The 26108-nt window shown below is 39.4% G+C and overlaps 2 protein-coding genes and 1 long non-coding RNA gene across 3 annotated transcripts in view; 2 read left to right on the plus strand and 1 right to left on the minus strand.

Moving 5' to 3' along the window:
• LOC132119143 (large ribosomal subunit protein eL29-like) overlaps nucleotides 1-26108 on the minus strand; it is a 346082-nt gene that overhangs the window by 301380 nt on the left and 18594 nt on the right. The gene's annotated exons all lie outside the window — the stretch shown is intronic.
• Nucleotides 23566-24065, plus strand: LOC132119144 (uncharacterized). Its single transcript, XR_009426128.1, has 3 exons — nucleotides 23566-23583; nucleotides 23663-23698; nucleotides 23798-24065. It is a non-coding gene; the product is annotated as an uncharacterized LOC132119144 (long non-coding RNA).
• Nucleotides 24438-25379, plus strand: LOC132119142 (putative nuclease HARBI1). The gene is made up of 3 exons (XM_059528893.1): nucleotides 24438-24536; nucleotides 24633-24744; nucleotides 24839-25379. Exons 1-3 carry the CDS (start codon nucleotides 24444-24446, stop codon nucleotides 24949-24951), a joined length of 318 nt encoding a protein of 105 aa, XP_059384876.1. The 5' UTR covers nucleotides 24438-24443; the 3' UTR covers nucleotides 24952-25379.

Raw genomic sequence — 26108 nt, forward strand, 5'->3', positions numbered from 1 at the left:
GTAACTCAGACATACAATGTCCAATCTGCCCCAAACTTCGCATGTTAGATATGACTTCTGCCCTTAACAGATCTACATGCCCATATTCAATTATAGTCATAGTGCCACCTGCTGGCAACAGGAAGTGACATATTTTACGCTGAGACAAACTACTCCTAGAGATTTTTTGACATTAATGTATTTTTGTGGTCAGTCTAATCTAAAGGCCTGTGTAATGTTAAATTGTGGCAATCTTGAGTTTTTGTTAAAGAGCGTGTCCATGGCAAAAATGACAAAATTTGATGTCTCGCCACAGCAAGGGAAGTTGTTGTAACTCAGGCATAAAATGTTTGATCTTCCCCAAACTTCACATGTTCGATGAGAGTGCAGCCCTGAACACATCTGAAGGCCAATTTTCCATTATAATGATAGCGCCACCTGCTGGCAACAGAAAGATTGGCACATATATGGAATAAATTTTGATATATTCCACTTATATTTATGAGTTTAAATGCATATTTCTCACCGTTCACCTATTTACTAAAGCCACTCGCTGCCGGTGAGCCCGGGTGCGAGGGCCCGTTCATCGCTGCTTGCAGCTTTAATTATTATTATTATTCTTTTTCTCTAAGATGAATCGCATTTTTGAGAGCCTAAACATGCTCGAAAAGTCATGAAACTTTGCACACACCTCAGAACTGGCGAAAATTTACGTCTGATATGGGTTTCAGAAGTGGGTGTGGCAAAATGGCTCAACAGCGCCACCTATACACGTTCAACGGTGTGCGCCTCGAGCTACGTTTCACGTACATGTATGAAAATTGGTATACACATGTATCTCTCCAATACCTACAAAAAAGTCTCTTGGAGCAAAATCCTAAACCCAACAGGAAGTTGGTTATTTTTAATTTTATGAGCAAATTCTGTGTCATTTTTGTCATTTCCATGCGTTGTATTTTAACGAACTCCTCCTAGAGATTAATTCAGATCAACACCAAAGTTGGTATGCCTAATCTAAAGGCCTTTGCGATGTTAATTTGCGAAGATTTTGAGTTTTCGTTAAAGGGCGTGTCCGTGGCGGCCTGGCGAATTTCGATGATTCGCCATGAAAAATGAAGTTGCTATAACTCAGACATACAATGTCCAATGTGTCCAAAACTTCACATGTATAATAAGACTCCTGACCTGAACAGATTCACATGCCCATATTCAGTTATAGTCATAGCGCCACCTATAGGCGACAGGAAGTGACATATTTTACACTGCGACTAACTACTCCTAGAAATTTTATGACATCAATGTCTTTTTTGTGGTCAGTCTAATCTAAAGGCCTGTGCGATGTTACATTGTGAAGATCTTGAGTTTTCATTAAAAGGCGTGTCCATGGCGCCATGACGAAGTTCGATGTCTCGCCAAGGGAATAAAATATGTTATAACTCAGGCATAAAATGTCCGATCTTCCCCAAACTTCACATGTGTGATAAAAGTCCTGGCCTGAACAGATCTGAAGGCCAATATTCCATCGGGTGTGGCAAAATGGCTCGATAGCGCCACCTATACACTTTCAATATAGCGCGCCTCGAGCTCCGTTTCAAGTACATTTACAAAAATTGGTACACACATGTAACACACCAATACCTACAAAAAAGTATCTTGGCACGAAATCCTAATCCCAACAGGAAGTCGATTATTTAGAATTTTCCCTGCAAAATTGGTGTTGTTTTTGCCATTTTCAGGGGTTTTACTTTAACGAACTCCTCCTAGAGATTTATTCGGATGAACACCAAACTTGGTCAGTGTAATCTAAAGTCATTTGCGATGTTAAATTGCGAAGGACTTGAGGTTTCGTTAAAGGGCGTGTCCATGGCGGCCTGACAAATTTCGATGTTTCGCCATGAAAAAGGAAGTTGCTGTAACTCAGACATACAATGTCCAATCTGCCCCAAACTTCACATGTTGGATAAGACTCTTGACCTGAACAGATCTACATGCCAATATTCAGTTATAGTCATAGCGCCACCTATTGGCAACAGGAAGTGAAATATTTTACACTGCGACAAACTACTCCTAGAAATTTTATGACATCAATGTTATTTTTGTGGTCAGTCTAATCTAAAGACCTGTGGGATGTTTAGTTGTGAAGATCTTGAGTTTTCGTTAAAAGGCGTGTCCATGGCACCGTGACGAAGTTCGATGTGTCGCCATGGGAATAAAAGATGTTATAACTCAGGCATAAAATGTCTGATCTTGCCCAAACTTCACATGTGTGATAAGGGTCCTGGCCTGAACAGATTTGAAGGCCAATATTCCATTGGGTGTGGCAAAATGGCTCGATAGCGCCACCTATACATTTTCAACAGAGTGCATACACACTTTTAACGGAGTGCGCCTCAAGCTATGTTTCACGTACATGTACAAAAATCGGTACACACATGTAACACACCAATATCTACGAAAAAGTCTCTTGGTACAAAATCCGAATCCAAACAGGAAGTCAGTTATTTAGAATTTTCTATGCAAAATTGGTGTTGTTTTTGGCATTTTCAGGGGTTGTACTTTAACGAACTCCTCCTAGAGATTTATTCAGATCAACATCAAACTTGGTCAGTTAAATCTAAAGGCCTTTGCGAAGTTAAATTGGGAAGATCTTGAGGTTTGGTTAAAGGGAGTGTCCATGGAGGCCTGACAAATTTCGATGTTTCGCCTTGAAAAAGGAAGTTGCTGTAACTCAGACATACAATGTCCAATCTGCCCCAAACTTTGAATGTTAGATAAGACTTCTGCCCTTAACAGATCTACATGCCCATATTCAATTATAGTCATAGCGCCACCTGCTGGCAACAGGAAGTGACATATTTTACGCTGAGACAAACTACTCCTAGAGATTTTTTGACATTAATGTATTTTTGTGGTCAGTCTAATCTAAAGGCCTGTGTACTGTTAAATTGTGGCAGTCTTGAGTTTTTGTTAAAGAGCGTGTCCATGGCAAAAATGACAAAATTTGATGTCTCGCCACAGCAAGAGAAGTTGTTGTAACTCGGGCATAAAATGTTTGATCTTCCCCAAACTTCACATGTTCGATAAGAGTGCAGCCCTGAACACATCTGAAGGCCAATATTCCATTGTAGTGATAGCGCCACCTGCTGGCAACAGGAAGATTTGCACATATATGGAATAAACAATGAAATATTCTACTTATATTTATGAGTTTAAACGCATATTTCTCACCGTTCACCTATTTACTAGAGCCACTCGCTGCCGGTGAGCCCGGGTGCCAGGGCCCGTTCATCGCTGCTTGCCGCTTTTATTATTATTATTATTATTATTATTCTTCTCTAAGATGAATCACATTTTTGAGAGCCTAAACATGCTCGAAAAGTCATGAAACTTTGCACACTCCTCAGAACTGGCGAATATTTACGTCTGATATGGGTTTCAGAAGTGGGTGTGGCAAAATGGCTCGACAGCGCCACCTATACACGTTCAACGGTGTGCGCCTCGAGCTACGTTTCATGTACATGTATGAAAATTGGTATACACATGTATCTCTCCAATACCTACAAAAAAGTCTCTTGGAGCAAAATCCTAAACCCAACAGGAAGTCGGTTATTTTTAATTTTATGAGCAAATTTTGTGTCATTTTTGTCATTTCCATGTGTTGTATTTTAACGAACTCCTCCTAGAGATTAATTCAGATCAACACCAAAGTTGGTATGCCTAATCTAAAGGCCTTTGCGATGTTAAATTGCGAAGATTTTGAGTTTTCGTTGAAGGGCGTGTCCGTGGCGGCCTGGCGAATTTCGATGATTCGCCATGAAAAATGAAGTTGCTATAACTCAGACATACAATGTCCAATCTGCCCCAAACTTCACATGTTTGATGAGACTCCAAACCTGAACAGATTGACATGCCCATATTCAGTTATAGTCATAGCGCCACCTATTGGCAACAGGAAGTGACATATTTTACACTGCGACTAACTACTCCTAGAAATTTTATGACATCAATGTCTTTTTTGGTCAGTCTAATCTAAAGGCCTGTGCAATGTTAAGTTGTGAAGATCTTGAGTTTTCGTTAAGGGGCGTGTCCATGGCGCCGTGACAAAATTCAAAGTCTCGCCATGGGAATAAAAGATGTTATAACTCAGGCATAAAATGTCCGATCTTCCCCAAACTTCACATGTTTGATAAAAGTCCTGGCCTGAACAGATCTGAAGGCCAATATTCCATCAGGTGTGGCAAAATGGCTCGATAGCGCCACCTATACACTTTCAACGGAGTGCGCCTCGATCTATGTTTCACGTACATGTACAAAAATTGGTACACACATGTAACACACCAATACCTACAAAAAAGTCTCTTGGTACGAAATCCTAATCCCAACAGGAAGTCGATTATTTTGAATTTTCCCTGCAAAATTGGTGTTGTTTTTGCCATTTTCAGGGGTTGTACTTTAACGAACTCCTCCTAGAGATTTATTCAGATGAAAACCAAACTTGGTCAGTGTAATCTAAAGCCCTTTGCGATGTTAAATTGCGAAGGACTTGAGGTTTCGTTAAAGGGTGTGTCCATGGCGGCCTGACAAATTTCGATGTTTCGCCATGAAAAAGGAAGTTGCTGTAACTCAGACATACAATGTCCAATCTGCCCCAAACTTCACATGTTGGATAAGACTCTTGACCTGAACAGATCTACATGCCAATATTCATTTATAGTCATAGCGCCACCTATTGGCAACAGGAAGTGAAATATTTTACACTGCGACAAACTACTCCTAGAAATTTTATGACATCAATGTTATTTTTGTGGTCAGTCTAATCTAAAGACCTGTGTGATGTTTAGTTGTGAAGATCTTGAGTTTTCGTTAAAAGGCGTGTCCATGGCGCCGTGACGAAGTTCAATGTGTCGCCATGGGAATAAAAGATGTTATAACTCAGGCATAAAATGTCCGATCTTGCCCAAACTTCACATGTGTGATAAGGGTCCTGGCCTGAACAGATCTGAAGGCCAATATTCCATTGGGTGTGGCAAAACGGCTCGATAGCGCCACCTATACACTTTCAACTGAGTGCATATACACTTTCAACGGAGTGCGCCTCAAGCTATGTTTCACGTACATGTACAAAAATCGGTACACACATGTAACACACCAATATCTACGAAAAAGTCTCTTGGTACGAAATCCGAATCCCAATAGGAAGTCGGTTATTTAGAATTTTCCCTGCAAAATTGGTGTTGTTTTTGCCATTTTCAGGGGTTGTACTTTAACGAACTCCTCCTAGAGATTTATTCAGATGAACACCAAACTTGGTCAGTGTAATCTAAAGCCATTTGCGATGTTAAATTGCGAAGGACTTGAGGTTTCGTTAAAGGGCGTGTCCATGGTGGCCTGACAAATTTCGATGTTTCGCCATGAAAAAGGAAGTTGCTGTAACTCAGACATACAATGTCCAATCTGCCCCAAACTTCACATGTTGGATACGATTTTTGACCTGAACAGATCTACATGCCAAAATTCAGTTATAGTCATAGCGCCACCTATTGGCAACAGGAAGTGAAATATTTTACACTGCAACAAACTACTCCTAGAAATTTTATGACATCAATGTTATTTTTGGTGTCAGTCTAATCTAAAGACCTGTGTGATGTTTAGTTGTGAAGATCTTGAGTTTTCGTTAAAAGGCGTGTCCATGGCGCCTTGACGAAGTTTGATGTGTCGCCATGGGAATAAAAGATGTTATAACTCAGGCATAAAATGTCCGATCTTGCCCAAACTTCACATGTGTGATAAGGGTCCTGGCCTGAACAGATCTGAAGGCCAATATTCCATTGGGTGTGGCAAAATGGCTCGATAGCGCCACCTATACACTTTCAACAGAGTGCATATACACTTTCAATGGAGTGCGCCTCAAGCTATGTTTCACGTACATGTACAAAAATTGGTACACACATGTAACACACCAATATCTACGAAAAAGTCTCTTGGTACGAAATCCTAATCCCAACAGGAAGTCGGTTATTTTGAATTTTCCCTGCAAAATTGGTGTTGTTTTTGCTATTTTCAGGGGTTGTACTTTAACGAACTCCTCCTAGAGATTTATTCAGATCAACATCAAACTTGGTCAGTTAAATCTAAAGCCCTTTGCGTAGTTAAATTGGGAAGATCTTGAGATTTCGTTAAAGGGAGTGTCCATGGCGGCCTGACAAATTTCGATGTTTCGCCATGAAAAAGGAAGTTGCTGTAACTCAGACATACAATGTCCAATCTGCCCCAAACTTCGCATGTTAGATAAGACTTCTGCCCTTAACAGATCTACATGCCCATTTTCAATTATAGTCATAGCGCCACCTGCTGGCAACAGGAAGTGACATATTTTACGCTGAGACAAACTACTCCTAGAGATTTTTTGACATTAATGTATTTTTGTGGTCAGTCTAATCTAAAGGCCTGTGCAATGTTAAATTGTGGAGATCTTCAGTTTTTGTTAAAGGGCGTGTCCATGGCACCATGACAAAATTTGATGTCTCGCCACAGCAAGAGAAGTTGTTGTAACTCAGGCATAAAATGTTCAATCTTCCCCAAACTTCACATGTTTGATAAGAGTCCTGACCTGAACACATCTGAAGGCCAATATTCCATTATAATGATAGCGCCACCTGCTGGCAACAGGAAGATTGGAACATATATGAAATAAACATTGATATATTCTACTTAAATTTATGAGTTTAAATGCATATTTCTCACCGTTCACCTATTTACTAAAGCCACTCGCTGCCGGTGAGCCCGGGTGCGAGGGCCCGTTCATCGCTGCTTGCAGCTTTAATTATTATTATTATTAGGGCCCGAGCACCGATGGTGTGAGGACCCTCTTGGAATTGCTCCGTTTATTATTATTATTATTATTATTATTATTATTATTATTATTATTATTATTATTATTATTATTATTATTATTCTCTAAGATGAATCGCATTTTTGAGAGCCTAAACATGCTCGAAAAGTCATGAAACTTTGCACACACCTCAGAACTGGCGAAAATGTACGTCTGATATGGGTTTCAGAAGTGGGTGTGGCAAAATGGCTCGACAGCGCCACCTATACACGTTCAACGGTGTGCGACTCGAGCTACGTTTCACGTACATGTATGAAAATTGGTATACACATGTATCTCTCCAATACCTACAAAAAAGTATCTTGGAGCAAAATCCGAAACCCAACAGGAAGTCGGTTATTTTTAATTTTATGAGCAAATTTTGTGTCATTTTTGTCATTTCCATGCGTTGTATTTTAACAAACTCCTCCTAGAGATTAATTCAGATCAACACCAAAGTTGGTATGCCTAATCTAAAGGCCTTTGCGATGTTAAATTGCGAAGATTTTGAGTTTTCGTTAAAGGGCGTGTCCGTGGCGGCCTGGCGAATTTCGATGATTAGCCATGAAAAATGAAGTTGCTATAACTCAGACATACAATGTCCAATCTGCCCCAAACTTCACATGTTTGATGAAACTCCGAACCTGAACAGATTGACATGCCCATATTCAGTTATAGTCATAGCGCCACCTATTGGCAACAGGAAGTGACATATTTTACACTGCGACTAACTACTCCTAGAAATTTTATGACATCAATGTCTTTTTTGTGGTCAGTCTAATCTAAAGGCCTGTGCGATGTCAAGTTGTGAAGATCTTGAGTTTTCGTTAAAAGGCGTGTCCATGGCGCCGTGACAAAATTCAAAGTCCCGCCATGGGAATAAAAGATGTTATAACTCAGGCATAAAATGTCCGATCTTCCCCAAACTTCACATGTTTGATAAAAGTCCTGGCCTGAACAGATCTGAAGGCCAATATTCCATCGGGTGGGGCAAAATGGCTCGATAGCGCCACCTATACACTTTCAACGGAGTGCGCCTCGATCTATGTTTCACGTACATGTACAAAAATTGGTACACACATGTAACACACCAATACCTACAAAAAAGTCTCTTGGTACGAAATCCTAATCCCAACAGGAAGTCGATTATTTTGAATTTTCCCTGCAAAATTGGTGTTGTTTTTGCCATTTTCAGGGGTTGTACTTTAACGAACTCCTCCTAGAGATTTATTCAGATGAACACCAAACTTGGTCAGTGTAATCTAAAGCCCTTTGCGATGTTAAATTGCGAAGGACTTGAGTTTTCGTTAAAGGGCGTGTCCATGGCGGCCTGACAAATTTCGATGTTTCGCCATGAAAAAGGAAGTTGCTGTAACTCAGACATACAATGTCCAATCTGCCCCAAACTTCACATGTTGGATAAGACTCTTGACCTGAACAGATTTACATGCCAATATTCAGTTATAGTCATAGCGCCACCTATTGGTAACAGGAAGTGAAATATTTTACACTGCGACAAACTACTCCTAGACATTTTATGACATCGATGCTATTTTTGTGGTCAGTCTAATCTAAAGACCTGTGTGATGTTTAGTTGTAAAGATCTTGAGTTTTCGTTAAAAGGCGTGTCCATGGTGCCGTGACGAAGTTCGATGTGTCGCCATTGGAATAAAAGATGTTATAACTCAGGCATATAATGTCCGATCTTGCCCAAACTTCACATGTGTGATAAGGGTCCTGGCCTGAACAGATCTGAAGGCCAATATTCCATTGGGTGTGGCAAAATGGCTCGATAGCGCCACCTATACACTTTCAACTGAGTGCATATACACTTTCAACGGAGTGCACCTCGAGCTATGTTTCACGTACATGTACAAAAATCGGTATACACATGCAACACACCAATACCTACAAAAAAGTTTCTTGGTACGAAATCCGAATCCCAACAGGAAGTCGGTTATTTAGAATTTTCTCTGCAAAATTGGCATTGATTTTGCCATTTTCAGGGGTTGTACTTTAACGAACTCCTCCTAGAGATTTATTCAGATCAACACCAAACTTGGTCAGTTAAATCTAAAGGCCTTTGCGATGTTAAATTGCGAAGATCTTGAGGTTTCGTTAAAGCGCGTGTCCATGGCAGCCTGACAAATTTCGATGTTTCGCCATGAAAAAGGAAGTTGCTGTAACTCGGACATACAATGTTTAATCTGCCCCAAACTTCACATGTTAGATAAGACTTCTGCCCTTAACAGATCTACATACCCATATTCAGTTATAGTCATAGCGCCACCTGCTGGCAACAGGAAGTGACATGTTTTACGCTGCGACAAACTACTCCTAGAATTTTTTTGAGATTAATATATATTTTGTGGTCAGTCTAATCTAAAGGCCTGTGCATTGTTAACTTGTTGAGATCTTGAGTTTTTGTTAAAGGGCGTGTCCATGGTGCCATGACAAAATTTGATGTATCGGCACAGCAAGAGAAGTTGTTGTAACTCAGGCATAATTTGTTTGATCTTCCCCAAACTTCACAAGTTCGATAAGAGTCCTGCCCTGAACACATCTGAAGGCCAATATTCCATCATAATGATAGCACCACCTGCTGGCAACAGGAAGATTGGCACATATGTGGAATAAACTTTGATATATTCCACTTATATTTATGAGTTTAAATGCAAATTTCTCACCGTTCACCTATTTACTAAAGCCACTTGCTGCCGGTGAGCCCGGGTGCGAGGGCCCGTTCATCGCTGCTTGCAGCTTTAATTAGTATTATTATTCTTCTTCTTCTCTAAGATGAATCGCATTTTTGAGAGCCTAAACATGCTTGAAAAGTCATGAAACTTTGCACACACCTCAGAACTGGCGAAAATTTACGTCTGATATGGGTTTCAGAAGTGGGTGTGGCAAAATGGCTCGACAGCGCCACCTATACACGTTCAACGGTGTGCGCCTCGAGCTACGTTTCACGTACATGTATGAAAATTGGTATACACATGTATCTCTCCAATACCTACAAAAAAGTCTCTTGGAGCAAAATCCGAAACCCAACAGGAAGTCAGTTATTTTTAATTTTATGAGCAAATTTTGTGTCATTTTTGTCATTTCCATGCGTTGTATTTTAACGAACTCCTCCTAGAGATTAATTCAGATCAACACCAAAGTTGGTATGCCTAATCTAAAGGCCTTTGCGATGTTAAATTGCGAAGATTTTGAGTTTTCGTTAAAGGGCGTGTCCGTGGCGGCCTGGCGAATTTCGATGATTCGCCATGAAAAATGAAGTTGCTATAACTCAGACATATAATGTCCAATGTGCCCAAAACTTCACATGTTTAATAAGACTCCTGACCTGAACATATTTACATGCCCATATTCAGTTATAGTCATAGCGCCACCTATAGGCAACAGGAAGTGACACATTTTACACTTCGACAGACTACTCCTAGAAATTTTTTGACATCAATGTCTTTTTTATGGTCAGTATAATCTAAAGGCCTGTGCAATGTTAAATTCTGAAGATCTTGAGTTTTCGATAAGGGGCGTGTCCATGGCGCCGTGACAAAATTCAAAGTCTCGCCATGGGAATAAAAGATGTTATAACTCAGGCATAAAATGTCAGATCTTCCCCAAACTTCACATGTGTGATAAAAGTCCTGGCCTGAACAGATCTGAAGGCCAATATTCCATCGGGTGTGGCAAAATGGCTCGATAGCGCCACCTATACACTTTCAACGGAGTGCACCTCGAGCTATGTTTCACGTACATGTACAAACATTGGTACACACATGTAACACACCAATACCTACAAAAAAGTCTCTTGGTACGAAATCCTAATCCCAACAGGAAGTCGGTTATTTTGAATTTTCCCTGCAAAATTGGTGTTGTTTTTGCCATTTTCAGGGGTTGTACTTTAACGAACTCCTCCTAGAGATTTATTCAGATGAACACCAAACTTGGTCAGTGTAATCTAAAGCCATTTGCGATGTTAAATTGCGAAGGACTTGAGGTTTCGTTAAAGGGCGTGTCCATGGTGGCCTGACAAATTTCGATGTTTCGCCATGAAAAAGGAAGCTGCTGTAACTCAGACATACAATGTCCAATCTGCCCCAAACTTCACATGTTGGATAAGATTTTTGACCTGAACAGATCTACATGCCAATATTCAGTTATAGTCATAGCGCCACCTATTGGCAACGGGAAGTGAAATATTTTACACTGCGACAAACTACTCCTAGAAATTTTATGACATCAATGTTATTTTTGTGGTCAGTCTAATCTAAAGACCTGTGTGATGTTTAGTTGTGAAGATCTTGAGTTTTCGTTAAAAGGCGTGTCCATGGCGCCGTGACGACGTTCGATGTCTCGCCATGGGAATAAAAGATGATATAACTTAGGCATAAAATGTCCGATCTTCAACAAACTTCATATGTGTGATAAGAATCCTGGCCTGAACACATCTGTAGGCCAATATTCCATCGGGTGTAGCAAAATGGCTCGATAGCGCCACCTATACACTTTCAACATAGCGCGCCTCGAGCTCCGTTTCACGTACATGTACAAAAATCGGTACACACATGTAACACACCAAAACCTACAAAATAGTCTCTTGGTACGAAATCCGAATCCCAACAGGAAGTCGGTTAATTAGAATTTTCTCTGCAAAATTGGCGTTGTTTATGCCATTTTCAGGGGATGTACTTTAACGAACTCCTCCTAGAGATTTTATGACATCAATGTTATTTTTGTGGTCAGTCTAATCTAAAGACCTGTGTGATGTTTAGTTGTGAAGATCTTGAGTTTTCGTTAAAAGGCGTGTCCATGGCGCTGTGACGAATTTCGATGGGTCACCATGGGAATAAAAGATGTTATAACTCAGGCATAAAATGTTCGATCTTGCCCAAACTTCACATGTGTGATAAGGGTCCTGGCCTGAACAGATCTGAAAGCCAATATTCCATTGGGTGTGGCAAAATGGCTCGATAGCGCCACCTATACACTTTCAACTGAGTGCATATACACTTTCAACGGAGTGCGCCTCAAGCTATGTTTCACGTACATGTACAAAAATCGGTACACACATGTAACACACCAATACCTACAAAAAAGTCTCTTGGTACGAAATCCGAATCCCAACAGGAAGTCGGTTATTTAGAATTTTCTCTGCAAATTGGCGTTGTTTTTGCCATTTTCAGGGGTTGTACTTTAACGAACTCCTCCTAGAGATTTATTCAGATCAACACCAAACCTGGTCAGTTAAATCTAAAGGCCTTTGCGATGTTAAATTGCGAAGATCTTGAGGTTTCGTTAAAGGGCGTGTCCATGGCGGCCTGACAAATTTCGATGTTTCTCCATAAAAAAGGAAGTTGCTGTAACTCAGACATACAATGTCCAATCTGCCCCAAACTTCACATGTTAGATAAGACTTCTGCCCTTAACAGATCTACATGCCCATATTCAGTTATAGTCATAGCGCCACCTGCTGGCAACAGGAAGTGACATGTTTTACGCTGCGACAAACTACTCCTAGAAATCTTTTGACATTAATGTTTGCTACATGTGTGACTGCATCCTATAATTACTATTAATTAATAATATTGATAGTTCATCATCTAGCTGACTACGTCTTGTATTATTATTATTATTATTTTTATTTTTCTAAAATCCTGTCAAACGTGCACAAACTACTAGCTACTACTAAATATTGTAGAAACATAATTTTCTGTAAAGTTGCTTTGTAACGATTTGTATTGTAAAAAGCGCTATACAAATAAACTTGAATTGAATTGAATTAATGTATTTTTTTGTGGTCAGTCTAATCTAAATGCATGTGCAATGTTAAATTGTGGAGATCTTCAGTTTTTGTTAAAGGGCGTATCCATGGCACCATGACAAAATTTGATGTCTCGCCACAGCAAGAGAAGTTGTTGTAACTCAGGCATAAAATGTTCAATCTTCCCCAGACTCTGCATGTTCGATAAGAGTCCTGGCCTGAACACATTTGAAGGCCAATATTCCATTATAATGATAGCGCCACCTGCTGGCAACAGAAAGATTGGCACATATATGGAATAAACTTTGATATATTCCACTTATATTTATGAGTTTAAATGCATATTTCTCACCGTTCACCTATTTACTAAAGCCACTCGCTGCCGGTGAGCCCGGGTGCGAGGGCCCGTTCATCGCTGCTTGCAGCTTTAATATAATTTTATGATTGTGTTAAGTAAAAGTTAGCTAATCAATAACTAATGATTTCTATCATACCTACTGAAGAACTACCATTAATTATCTACTAGTTAGGGTTCAAGAAAAATAACTATGAAGTAACTAATAATGAACAATTATACACAATTTCATTGAATTGTGACCCTTTCATATAAAAGTTATTAGCAGTTGTAGTAGTATAAAAATGCAATATTAATAAATGAAATACATTTTACAGAGGTTTTGCCTGTGTAGTGAATTGTTTTGTGAGTGTGTTTTGTAAGAAATCAGCTTTCCAGTAGGACCCTACCACGACTCCAGTGCCTTGCGATAATTACCTTAGTTTTTATATTTTATATACAGTACTGTATGTGTGCCTCATCAGCATATACCACATTACCATTAATTCAATTTCTTTATGTAATGCAAAGCCTGAGGAAAAGTGAAAATACAGGTAACCAATTAGTAATTAATAAAGAATTATCAAATAATTGTGCAGGACTTATTTCAAACCTGAAACATTAGGCCGATTCTAAAGTGAAAATATTGGGAACCCATTAGTAATTAATAAAGAATTATTAGATAATTCCTCAATAATTACTTAGAACCTGAAACAGTATTCTAAAGTGAAAACATAGGGAACCCATTAGTAATTAATAAATATTTATCAAATAATTCTGCAGGACTTATTTTGAACCTGAAACATTAGGCCTATTTTAAAGTGAAAATATTGGGAACCCATTAGTAATTAATAAAAAATTATTACAAAATTCCTCAAGAATTACCTAGAACCTGAAACAGTATTCTAAAGTGAAAACATAGGGAATCCATTAGTAATTAATAAATAGTTATCAAATAATTCTTCAGGACTTATTTTGAACCTGAAACATTAGGCCTATTCTAAAGTGAAAATATTGGGAACCCATTAGTAATTAATAAAGAATTATTAGATAATTCCTCAAGAATTACCTAGAACCTGAAACAGTATTCTAAAGTGAAAACATAGGGAACCCATTAGTAATTAATAAATAATTATCAAATAACTCTGCTGGACTTATTTCGAACCTGAAACAGAAGGCCTATTCTAAAGTGAAATTATAGTGAACCCTTTAGTAATTAATAAAGAATTATCAGATAATTCATATTTTATTCAATTTTAACATACATACTGCCCACATTTAAACTAATTTAACAAACATTTTATAATCAAAACTTAAACATTTAGAAGCAAACAAAATGCATATTTAATTTCCATTATAGGCTAATAAGTGGACTTTAACAAAGTTGCTACTGTAGTAGTACTTTGTACTTGTCCTTTTACTTAAGTAACTTTGAAAATAAACATACCTACTTATAATTTTACTTGAGTAATATTTTATTGGGGTATCTGTACTTTTACTCAAGTACTTGATTTGTGGGCCACAGCCTGATTATAATAGTGATTATTTGCATATAACTGTTCATTAGTAGTTACTTCATAGTTATTTTTCTTGAACCCTAACTAGTAGATAATTAATAGTAGTTCTTCAGTAGGTATGACAGAATTCATTATTTATTGATTGGCTAACTGTTACTTAACACAGTCATAAAATTATATTACATACTGAATAGTTAACTCATCTTCTTTAGTAGTTAACAGTAGTGAGTTAAGTGTTAATGAATAATCACCTGTTAGTTCTTCAATAATTCCTTATTAGTTATGCAGTAAGTAAGAAACAGTATTCTAAAGTGTTACCCATCCTTCTTGATTTAAGAGCAGCTTTTGATACTGTTGATCATAGTCTATTACTCGCCCGCCTTGAACAAGATTTTGGTGTGTCGGGGATAGCTTTGAAGTGGTTTAAATCCTATTTTACTGAACGTTCTCAGTTCGTTTCCATGGGCGGTTTCAGGTCTGAGATTAGCTCTGTTTTCACTGGGGTTCCTCAGGGCTCAGTCTTGGGCCCTCTGCTTTTTAATATTTATCTGGCACCACTTGGACAGTTGCTGCGATCGCTTGGCCTCCATTATTACTTTTATGCTGATGATACGCAGATTTATATACACTCAAAGTCTGGTGAACATCTTGATGTTGATTTTCTGTCCGGTTGTGTTTCTGAGATAAAGGAATGGATGAGTACAATTTTTTTGTGTCTAAATAGTGGTAAAACTAAAGTTATGCTTATTGGTTCCCGTCATCAAATTTCAAAAGCTGGTTCCTTATCTTTGACTATTGATGGCTCTGTCTTGGCTACTCAAGCTAAAGTGAGGAATCTTGGAGTTATTTTTGATACTAGGCTTTCATTTGATTCTTTTGTTCAGAGTACAGTTAAATCATCCTTTTTCACCTCAGAAATATAGCTAGATTACGTCCTATGCTAAATTTCTCAGTAGCTGAAAAGCTGATGAATTCCTTTGTCATCTCTAGGATAGATTACTGTAACGCCCTTCTAGCCAGAGTCTCTAAATCCACACTTAACAAGCTACAATATGTACAAAACTCGGCCGCCAGGATATTGACTGGGTCCAGGGTATGCAATCACATCACTCCAGTTTTGGAGTCCTTACACTGGCTCCCAGTCCGATTCAGAGTAGATTTTAAAATTATGATGCTGACATATAAAGCATTGCAGATGTCACAGAGTGACAAGCGCCCTGGCGGAACTTTTTCTTTTTGGGATATGTTCCCCTGGGGAAGACTGACAGCAGAACAGCAGAACACCAGAACGGTTCCGGTTTCCTATGAGAAGATCATGGCAGCGGGCAAAGCTTGATGGAACTTTTTCTTTTTGGGATATGTTCCCCTGGGGAAGACTGACAGCAGAACAGCAGAACACCAGAACGGTTCCGATTCCCTATGAGAAGATCATGGCAGCGGGCGAAGCTTGATGAGAAAACTCACATCAGTTGGCGATGCGTGGGAATATGATCTGTGATTGGGACACGTATTAGGAGAGAGTGTTATAAAAGCCATTCTGAATGAGAGAAGGAGAGAGAAGCAGAGGGCTGTCGTGGACTCAGAGGAATACAGGCAGTGAAGCAGAGATTGCGAAGACTTCTAACAGTTCAAGTGGGGGAAGAGCTATATATTCTTCAAATGAATATTGAGGATTGTGGAAGAAACATGCTGTGAGTTTGACTGAGCTTCGACTCTTCTCCTTATTGGCTTCTGATGATTATCGTGACGACATTGGACAGTTAAGTACCATCTTTGTAGTTCTTAAGAGAAGATAAAGATTTGCCGTTTCCACTGTGGAGGCTGAGTCATGTGTCTGAAAACTGGAAATTAACTAAAACGTCTTTCTGATTTCTTCGATGCAAGTGAACATCAGTGTTAAACTGACTTGTGTGCAGCCCCTGCTTATTCGATCCATTGGGAAGGAAATGCCAGCTGGATGGTGAGAGGAATGCTTTGGGTGCACTGTGAGTCTGTTCAATTTTGCAGTCCAAATGTTTAAGTAAGCAAGAGTGAGTTCTTGCAGTATTCTGGTGGATTTATGTGAGCTCCAAATCACCGCTGATCACTTTCTCCCATGCTGGGGCTGCTGAGCTATGTTGTTTAAATGACTCTATGTCTGTCGAAGAGGTGTTATACAGCGAGGTTTTCCAGTCTCTTCTGCTTTGTGGGGTAAAGTACCGGAGTCGATAGTCCTGCAGAAACCGACACCATCCAGAGACCACGCTGGTGAGATACTATTAACCTCTTCTCTGCCGGAGCCTTGTGAGTGTACAACTACGCTGGTGAAATACTATTAACCTATTCTCTGCCTGAGCCTTGTGAGTGTACAGCTACGCTGGTGAGATACTATTAACCTCTTCTCTGCCGGAGCCTTGTGAGTGTACAGCTGTGCTGATGAGATACTGTTAACCTATTCTCTGCCGGAGCCCTGTGAGTGTACAGCTACGCTGGTGAGATACTATTAACCTCTTCTCTGCCGGAGCCTTGTGAGTGTACAGCTACGCTGGTGAGATACTATTAACCTCTTCTCTGCCGGAGCCTTGTGAGTGTACAGCTACGCTGGTGAGATACTATTAACCTCTTCTCTGCCTGAGCCCTGCGAGTGTACAGCTACGCTGGTGAGATACTATTAACCTCTTCTCTGCCGGAGCTTTGTGAGTGTACAGCTACGCTGGTGAGATACTATTAACCTCTTCTCTGCCTGAGCCCTGCGAGTGTACAGCTATGCTGGTGAGATCCATAACCCCTTCTCTGCCTGAGCCCTGTGAGTGATTAGCTGTGCTGATGAGATACTGTTAACCTCTTCTCTGCCTGAGCCTTGGGAGTGTACAGCTGTGCTGATGAGATACTGTTAACCTCTTCTCTGCCTGAGGCTTGTGAGTGTACCACTGTGTTGGGGGGATACGTAACCTCTTCTTTGCCTGCAGCCATGTTAGTCGAGGATTTACCTGGTCCACTTTGTCCCGTTGTGAAGCTCTGCCGCTTGAGCGGCCATCTGTCTAGAGTCCAGTATTCACTGAAGAGGAACCATTACACGCTATCTGTCCCTCTCACTTGGAGCCTAGAGAAGCTACGACGATTGCCCTCTGCAAAATTCTTGTTCTTAAACTAATAAAACAAAGACTTTTATTCTTTTAACTGTGTTGTCCTGCCATTTTTTTGACTGGTTTGCTCCTTGAGGTGACACGCCATTAGGAGCTACTCCGGCCTGTGACACATAGCTTGGCCCCTTATTATTTAGCTGAGTTGTTAACTTCCTATGCCCCAACTCGGAGTCTGCGTCGGAGTCTGAGTCTTCATATGCTCCTGTCCTTTGGAATTCTCTGCCTCCTGATCTTAGGGAAGCACAGGGCTACCACATTTTTAAAGGTAGACTTAAGACTTATTTTTTCAAATTAGCATTTGATTGTTGATGTTACTTTTATTGGTTGAGCTTTGTATTGCTTGTTTGTGTACAGCGCTTTAAGAAGTTGCCTTTAAAGGCGTTTTATAAAATAAAGTTTATTATTATTATTATTATTTTTAGTACCTATAATTAACACCTCTGTTTTTTTCAGAATTTAGCAGTAAGAAATTACTCGTCATCCAGTTTTTTATATTGACTATGCATTCCATTAGTTTTTCAAAATTGGTGTGTTTCACTGGGCCGCGAAGAAATATAGAGCTGAGTATCATCAGCATAACAGTGAAAGCTAACACCATGTTTCCTGATGATATCTCTCAAGGGTAACATATAAAGCGTGAAGTGTAGAGGCCCTAGTACTGAGCCTTGAGGTACTCCATACTGCACTTGTGATCGATATGATGAATCTTCATTCATTGCTACGAACTGATGGGGGTCATATAAGTAAGTATTAAACCATGCTAATGCACTTCCGTTAATGCCAACAAAGTGTTCAAGTCTATGCAAAAGAATGTTGTGGTCAATTGTGTCAAACGCAGCATTAAGATCCAATAAAACTAATAGAGAGATACAACCACGATCAGATGATAAGCGCAGGTCATTTGTAACTCTAAGGAGAGCAGTCTCAGTACTATGATACAGTCTAAATCCTGACTGGAAATCCTCACATATACCATTTTTTCTCTAAGAAGGAATATGATTGTGAGGATACCACCTTTTCTAGTATCTTGGACAGAAAAGGGAGATTCGAGATTGATCTATAATTAACTAGTTCTTTGGGGTCAAGTTGTGGTTTTTTGATGAGAGGCTTAATAACAGCCAGTTTGAAGGTTTTGGGGACATGTCCTAATGACAATGAGGAATTAATAATAGTCAGAAGAGGATCTATGACTTCTGGAAGCACCTCTTTTAGGAGCTTAGATGGTATAGGGTCTAACATACATGTTTTTGGTTTAGATGATTTAACAAGTTTATACAATTCTTCCTCTCCTATAGTAGAGAATGAGTGGAACTGTTCCTCAGGGGGTCTATAGTGCACTGTCTGATGTGATACTGTAGCTGACGGCTGAATGGTTACAATTTTATCTCTAATAGTATCGATTTTAGAAGTAAAGTAATTCATAAAGTCATTACTGCTGTGATGTTGGGAAATTTCAACACTTGTTGAGGCTTTATTTTTCATTAATTTAGCCACTGTATTGAATAAATACCTGGGGTTATGTTTGTTTTCTTCTAAAAGAGAAGAAAAGTAATCGGATCTAGCAGTTATTAATGCTTTTCTGTAGGATATGTTCCCGCCAAGCAATACAAAATACCTCTAGTTTTGTTTTCCTCCAGCTGTGCTCCCTTTTTCGGGCTGCTCTCTTTAGGGTGCGAGTATGCTCATTATACCATGGTGTCATACTGGTTTCCTTAACCTTCCTTAAGCGTAAAGGAACAACTGTATTTAAAGTGCTAGAAAAGAGAGAGTCCACAATTTCTGTTACATCATCAAGTTGTTCTGAGGTTTTGGATATGCTAAGGAATTTGGATACATCAGGAAGATAACTTAAAAAGCAGTCTTTTGTGGTAGAAGTGATGGTTCTTCCATACTTGTAACCAGAAGTAGAATTTACAATTTTGGCAATATGAAGTTTGTGCAAAACTAAATAATGATCTGAGATATATCATCACTTGGCTGCATAATTTCAACACTATCAACATCAATTCCATGTGACAGTATTAAATCTAGAGTATGATTTCGACAATGAGTAGGTCCTGAAACGTGTTGTCTAACCCCAATAGAGTTCAGAATGTCTATAAATGCTGATACCAATGCATCTTTTTCATTATCAATATGGATATTAAAATCACCAACTATTAAAACTTTATCTGCAGCCAGAACTAACTCGGATGTAAAATCAGCAAACTCTTTAATAAAGTCTGTATGGTGCCCTGGTGGCCTGTATACAGTAGCCAGTGCAATTTATCATTATTTTTTTATTTATCATTAATATTTGTTTCTCTGGATAATGTTATATGAAGCACCATTACTTCAAACGAGTTATATTTGAAACCTGCCCTCTGAGAAATCCTGAAAACATTGTTATAAATTGAAGCAACACCTCCCCCTTTGCCTTTTAGACGCGGCTCATGTTTATAACAGTAATCTTGGGGGGCAGACTCATTTAGGTTTTAGCCAGGTTTCTGTCAAACAGAGCACATCTAGATTATGAACAGTGGTCATATTATTTACAAAAAGTGTTTTTGTAGAAAGGGATCTGATATTCAATAAGCCAAGCTTTATCATTTGTTTATCCGTATTGCATCTGTTTTTTATTTGTTGAACCTCAATTAAATTGTTAATCTTAACTTGGTTTGGACGTTTTTTGTATTTTCTAGTTCAGGGAACAGACACTGTCTCTATAGTGTGATATCTAGGTGAAAAAGTCTCTATGTGCTGAGAATTAACTGACCTCTGTGACGGGAGGCAGCTAGCAGACGGTCGGTTTAGCCAGTCTGTCTGCTTCCTGACCTGGGCCCCATTTAGTCAAGTATAAACACTAAGACTATTTCCCATATTTCTAGAGAGAAGAGTGGCGCCACCCCAGGAGGGATGAAGACAATCTCTTTTCAACAGGTCAGGTCTGCCCCAAAAGCTCGTCCAATTGTCTATGAAACCTATGTTATTCTGTGGGCACCACTTAGACATCCAGCCATTGAGCGATGACAGTCTGCTATGCATCTCATCACCACGGTAAGCAGGGAGGGGACCAGAGCATATTACAGTGTCTGACACCGTGCTTGCAAGTTCACACACCTCTTTAATGTTATTTTTAGTGATCTCCGACTGGCGAAGTCGAACATCATTAGCGCCGGCATGAATAACAATCTTACTGTATTTATGTTTAGCATTAGATTAGATTAGATTCAACTTTATTGTCATTATGCAGAGTACAAGTACAGAGCTAATGAAATACAGTTAGCATCTAACCAGAAGTGCAAGAATATAGTGTTTTATATACATAAAAGTGCAGAGTAAGTGAAGCTATGATCAGTGTTGGGAAGGTTACTTTGGAAATGTAATAGGTTACAGATTACAATTTACCATGTTTAAAATGTAATAGTAGTGTAACTTTTTCAATTACTTTATTAAAGTAATGTAACTAATTACTTTTGAGTACTTTTTGATTACTTTTCTAAATTTGTGAAAATTAAAGAATAATAAATAAAAGCATATACATCAACTCAAATACAGTTATCTAATAAGCATGTGACGTATTCTGTGTAATAAACTCCTGAAACATTGCTGTTTTTTTAAACTGCTGTCTCTGTATATGATGATAGTTTTCTCAAAATAAGTCAAATGCACATGAAGTGACACAGAGCAGTTCTAGAAATTATGTTTATGTGCTCGTGTACTCCTATATTGAGGCGGCAGGGGTTGAAAACACTGCGAGCTTCAGTAGGCCTGAGGCCTGTTGCACAAAAGTAGAATTAAGACATCCGGGATAAATGACTCAGCTGAGTTCAATGAAGCCAAAACATGTGCGTCCAGGCTTAATTGGTTGCACAAAGACCAAGCCAGGATGAGCAGACACGGATTCATTAAGCAAGGTGAAACCAATCCTGGATAGGTGCGCGCTCACGGCTCACTCAAATAGACCCCGCCACAGATCACAGATTAACTGATTTACCATGGCAACTAGAGCCGCGTACTTTTCCCCGTCGGAAGCACAAATCCTCATGGAGGCATACGAGGAGGTAAAAGATATAATTAAGAAGAAAAGCAAAACACCGCCACAGTGATAAAGCAAAGAGAAAAAGCGTGGCAAAGTATTGCAGACCGCCTGAATGCGTAAGTATTGCACAATTACACACTCACCGCTCCGCTGAAACATCACAATTCAAATTCAAATATTTAATTCACATTTCCAAAAACGCAGTTGTACTGTAATTATGAAACGGTTAGCACTGCAGATATGAGTGAAATTGTGTAAAGTAACTCCATCACACTGTATAAAGCTATGATAAATTATTATTAAAGCCTTACATTATTCTTTAACGTTACTACGCTCAGTACGGTTTAATCTTAGCCGTTGTACTCTGCTTCTTATGTTGTCCACCGTTTTTTTTTTTGTTTCTCCTGCTTTTATTAATGTAAAGCTGCTTTTACAGAATGAAACAATTGTGAAAAGTGCTATATAAATAAAATTTAATTGAATAAATAGATGAACTATAATAATAATCACTTTAATTTATATAGCGCCTTTCAAAGGACCCAAGGTCGGTTGCTCACTGCACTGCAAAAATGTCTTTCTTACTTAGTATTTTTGTCTTGTTTTCAGTAAAAAAAAAAATATCTAAAAAAAATCTTAAATATTTTCTTGAGCAAAATTACCTAGGAAAATAAGCAAAAAAATCTTCCAGTGAAACAAGAAAACTTTTCTAAAATTAAGTGTTTATGGAAAAAGTAAACTTATTTCAAGAGAATTTTTCTTATTATATTGACAGATTTTTTTTATTTTTTTGCTTGTTTTAAGCACACATTTACTTAAAGTTTATATTTTTTGTCTAAACTATACTTATTTTGCTAGGTCATTTAGCAAATCAAGAAAATACATCTTTATTTAAGATTTTTTTTTTTTATATTTTTACTGAAAACAAGACAAAAATACCAAGTTTTGCAGTGTGACTCCATTAAATGTTCTTGTGATAAAGAATGTGTGTGTGCGTGTGATGTAGATTAAACATGAACGGGCCAAAACGGACATGGCAGCAGGTCAAAATCAAATACAAGGACATTCTGCAGAATGGTATGGTCCCTGACTAATATTTAACAAAGCACAAGCATATATTGTACCCAGAAGGTGCCTGCTCACACATTGTCAGTACTGTTTTAGCAGTGAAAAAGAATACCCACAGACAAGGCACAGGTGGTGGGTCACCAAAGGCTGACCTTACCCCAGCAGAGGACATGGCCTTGGAGCTAAATAAAGGCAGGCCCGTCTTAGAGGGGATCCCTGGGGGGAAAGAGACGAGCATAGGTTCCTCCCAAGATGCCACCCGCTTCATTCAAGGTATGTCCTTCCATCTCTACATGGGATACAACCACATTCATATTGAATCAATTTGGACTGTCTGACTTTGGTTTACCTATTGCCTTGCAGTGTCTGGCAGCACTGTGTTCCTGTTAGAGCCACCAGCACAAGCACCAGACGATGCTGATCCAGTGAGTACTCCATCAAAGGCATACTGTAGGCCTGGCATGTCTTGTCTACTAGCTTCAATATGAATCCGATTAAATGTGATAGGGTGAAAGCCCCAGTGCAGCAGCAACAGCACATGATGGAGACGATGATGAGGAGGAGACCATCTCTCTGGATTCCAGAAGGCATGAGGTATCATGTTAAGACTGTGAAAGTACTATTTACTCTACAATGGTGAGGAGTCCTCATCAAAATCAAAAAATCTAATTTCTTTTACAGGACCCAGATGCTATACAGTGGGAAAACCAGCCTGGCAACATAGTGCATATTAATGAAAGGACACCACATCCTGCCAAATTCCAGCTGCGCTAATTGTATTGTGTTCACAGAGCTCACAAGCTATCAGAAAGTTGTATGGCAACCACCTCCGGCGCCAAATAGAAATAAAAAAGAGGACAATTAGGAAACTGGACCTTGAAATAAAAAACTTGAGAGGGAGGTGAGATATGCCTTCAATGTACACTGTATGCTAACTGTAACACAAATGTATTAATCATTATTTTTCTTTCCTCCACCAGCTCCAAGAAGATGACACAGCTCAAAATAAAAATTAGGTATATTCTCGTAAAGTCAAGTGAGCCATGACATATGAGCTCTTATTGTGAGCACACAGGACGGTGGCATCTTTCTAAGGTTTTTTTTAATTTTCCCAGCAATCAGTACAACCAAGTCATCGTTATAAGGCACCGGCCTCTTTTGCCCACCCCCCCAGCACCAGGTGTGGCCACTAGCCTATATGAAGGCCCAAAATTGTGTGTTCCTTTCTGCTCTGACAATGGCATGCCCATTCTTGCGAGATGTGGTGGATGAAGAAGCACTTGTGCTGAGGAGAGCCTTCAGGCGAGAAAGGGTCTTCAGGGACCGGTTGGACCCACTGGCCTTCCCTGATGACCATCTATATGAAAGAACAGGTTTTCTGCAGATGGCATCAGGTATCTATGCAGACTAGTGGGTCCCAGGATTAAGCACCGCACTGCACGGAGCCATGCATTGAGTGTGGAGCAAATGGTTTGTGTGGCCTTGCGCTTTTTTGCTAGTGGAGCCTTCCTGTACTCAGTGGGGGATGCAGAACAGCTGAACAAGGCCACAATTTGCCACACAATAAGGAGTGTGTGTCTGGCTATCAAAGCATTAGCAGATGTCTTCAGCTCCTTCCCTGGCCACAGAAGACTCTGTGACATCAAAGAGGAGTTCTATAGGATTGCAGGTAAGAGGATCTACAAATTACAGGACAACTGTTAACACATAGTAGGATACTCATTACTTTGTGTGACAGGTTTCCCCAATGTCATTGGTGCAATGGACCGCACACACGTAAGGATAAAAGCCCCCTCAGGTGCCCATGAGGCTGATTTTGTGAATAGGAAATCCTTTCACAGCATTAATGTTCAGGTGAACATAACTTTTTGATATTGTCCATTGACGAACACTCTGCATTGCCAGTGATGTGCATTGATTGGTGTAATATTCCTCATCTTATGATTTCAGATGGTCTGCAATGCTGACTGTGTGATCAGCAATGTTGTGGCAAAATGGCCTGGCTCAGTCCATGACTCCAGAATCTTTCGGGCCTCTGAAATCTATCAGTGCCTATCACAAGGTAAGCCACACAACCCCTATTTATAACCATCACGGCTGTGTCAAGAATATCACTGTGTTTATGAGGTAGTAATGATGAGATTTTGTGTTGACAGGTGAATTCTCTGGTGTGTTGCTGGGAGACAGGGGGTATGGCTGCCAGCCTTTTCTCCTGACACCTTTCACAGACCCCCAGGAAGCACAGCAGGCCTACAACCATGCCCAGTGAGTTGAAATGACCTTTGGCCTCCTGAAGGCACGCTTTCACTGCCTTCACAAATTAGGGGTCAGCCCTGTTAGGGCATGTGATATTACTGTGGCTTGTGCTGTCCTCCACAATGTGGCCTGCCTGGGGAAGGAGAGGGCCCCCAGAGTGCCACCAGCCATGGACTGGGACAATCCGGCAGTCTTCCCTGATGACGACAGTGGTCGGCTGCTGAGGGACCAATATGTGTTGAATTATTTTAGTTAGTATGTGTGCTTTCAATTTTGGTTAAATATGTCCTGCGGTGGCAGAGGAATTTGGGTTTTTTTGGGTTCGTTTTTTTACGAATTTGGCCTCTTATGATGTTTGTGCGGTATACTGTGTGTAATACAAGGCTGCAGGGAGGCTACTGCATCCATTCATTTGTCTGTTCAGTTGATTGTGTATGGATTTGTCCTGCATTTATTTTAGTGTGCAGACATGCAGGGTGTGTTATATACAGACCTTTGAATGTGTATGTATCATTTTGTATAAAATGCTTTGATTCTGTGCTTTCCATCTTGTCGAGTCACTGTGACTTCAGTTTCGAAAGGAGCTGATGGTTTACCTGCTTTGTTTTGTCCTTATTCAATAAAGGAACATAATGTTACACATTGTGTTTTTATATTCATATGGAATGTGTATTTGTTTATATGACAGAGTACTAGGGCCACACTGAGGAAAAAGGATAGTCATAAATCTATGAGGCTGGTTCTTTCTGCAGAAAAGCTACATATTCTTTTTACAGTTTTGATACTTATGACAATGTGATACTTAATATTCTGGCACATCACAATTTCACGAAATGCCCCACATCTGTCATTTTAACAACTGTCCTCCTTTAAAACAACTGGTTACAATATTATGACTTGTCTTTTTTTTTTTCCTCTGTGGCCCTAATATTCTATCATTTTATATATAGCCTTATAGTCTATGGGAAACTGTAAATTATCTAATGATAGCGACATCATCTAAAAATCATTATTTATCCAAAATGATTGAAATTAATGATCACAAACGTTTAAATAATGACAGTGGGTCTAGTTATATGTGATAACAATGTATAGTGAGCAGTGAAATAACTATTGGTTTCCATTTGTGGTGAATGCTGACTGACATTAGGGATGAGATTAAATAGATCC

This window comes from Carassius carassius, chromosome 38 (genome assembly GCF_963082965.1).
Source record: "Carassius carassius chromosome 38, fCarCar2.1, whole genome shotgun sequence".
NCBI classification, from domain to species: domain Eukaryota; kingdom Metazoa; phylum Chordata; class Actinopteri; order Cypriniformes; family Cyprinidae; genus Carassius; species Carassius carassius.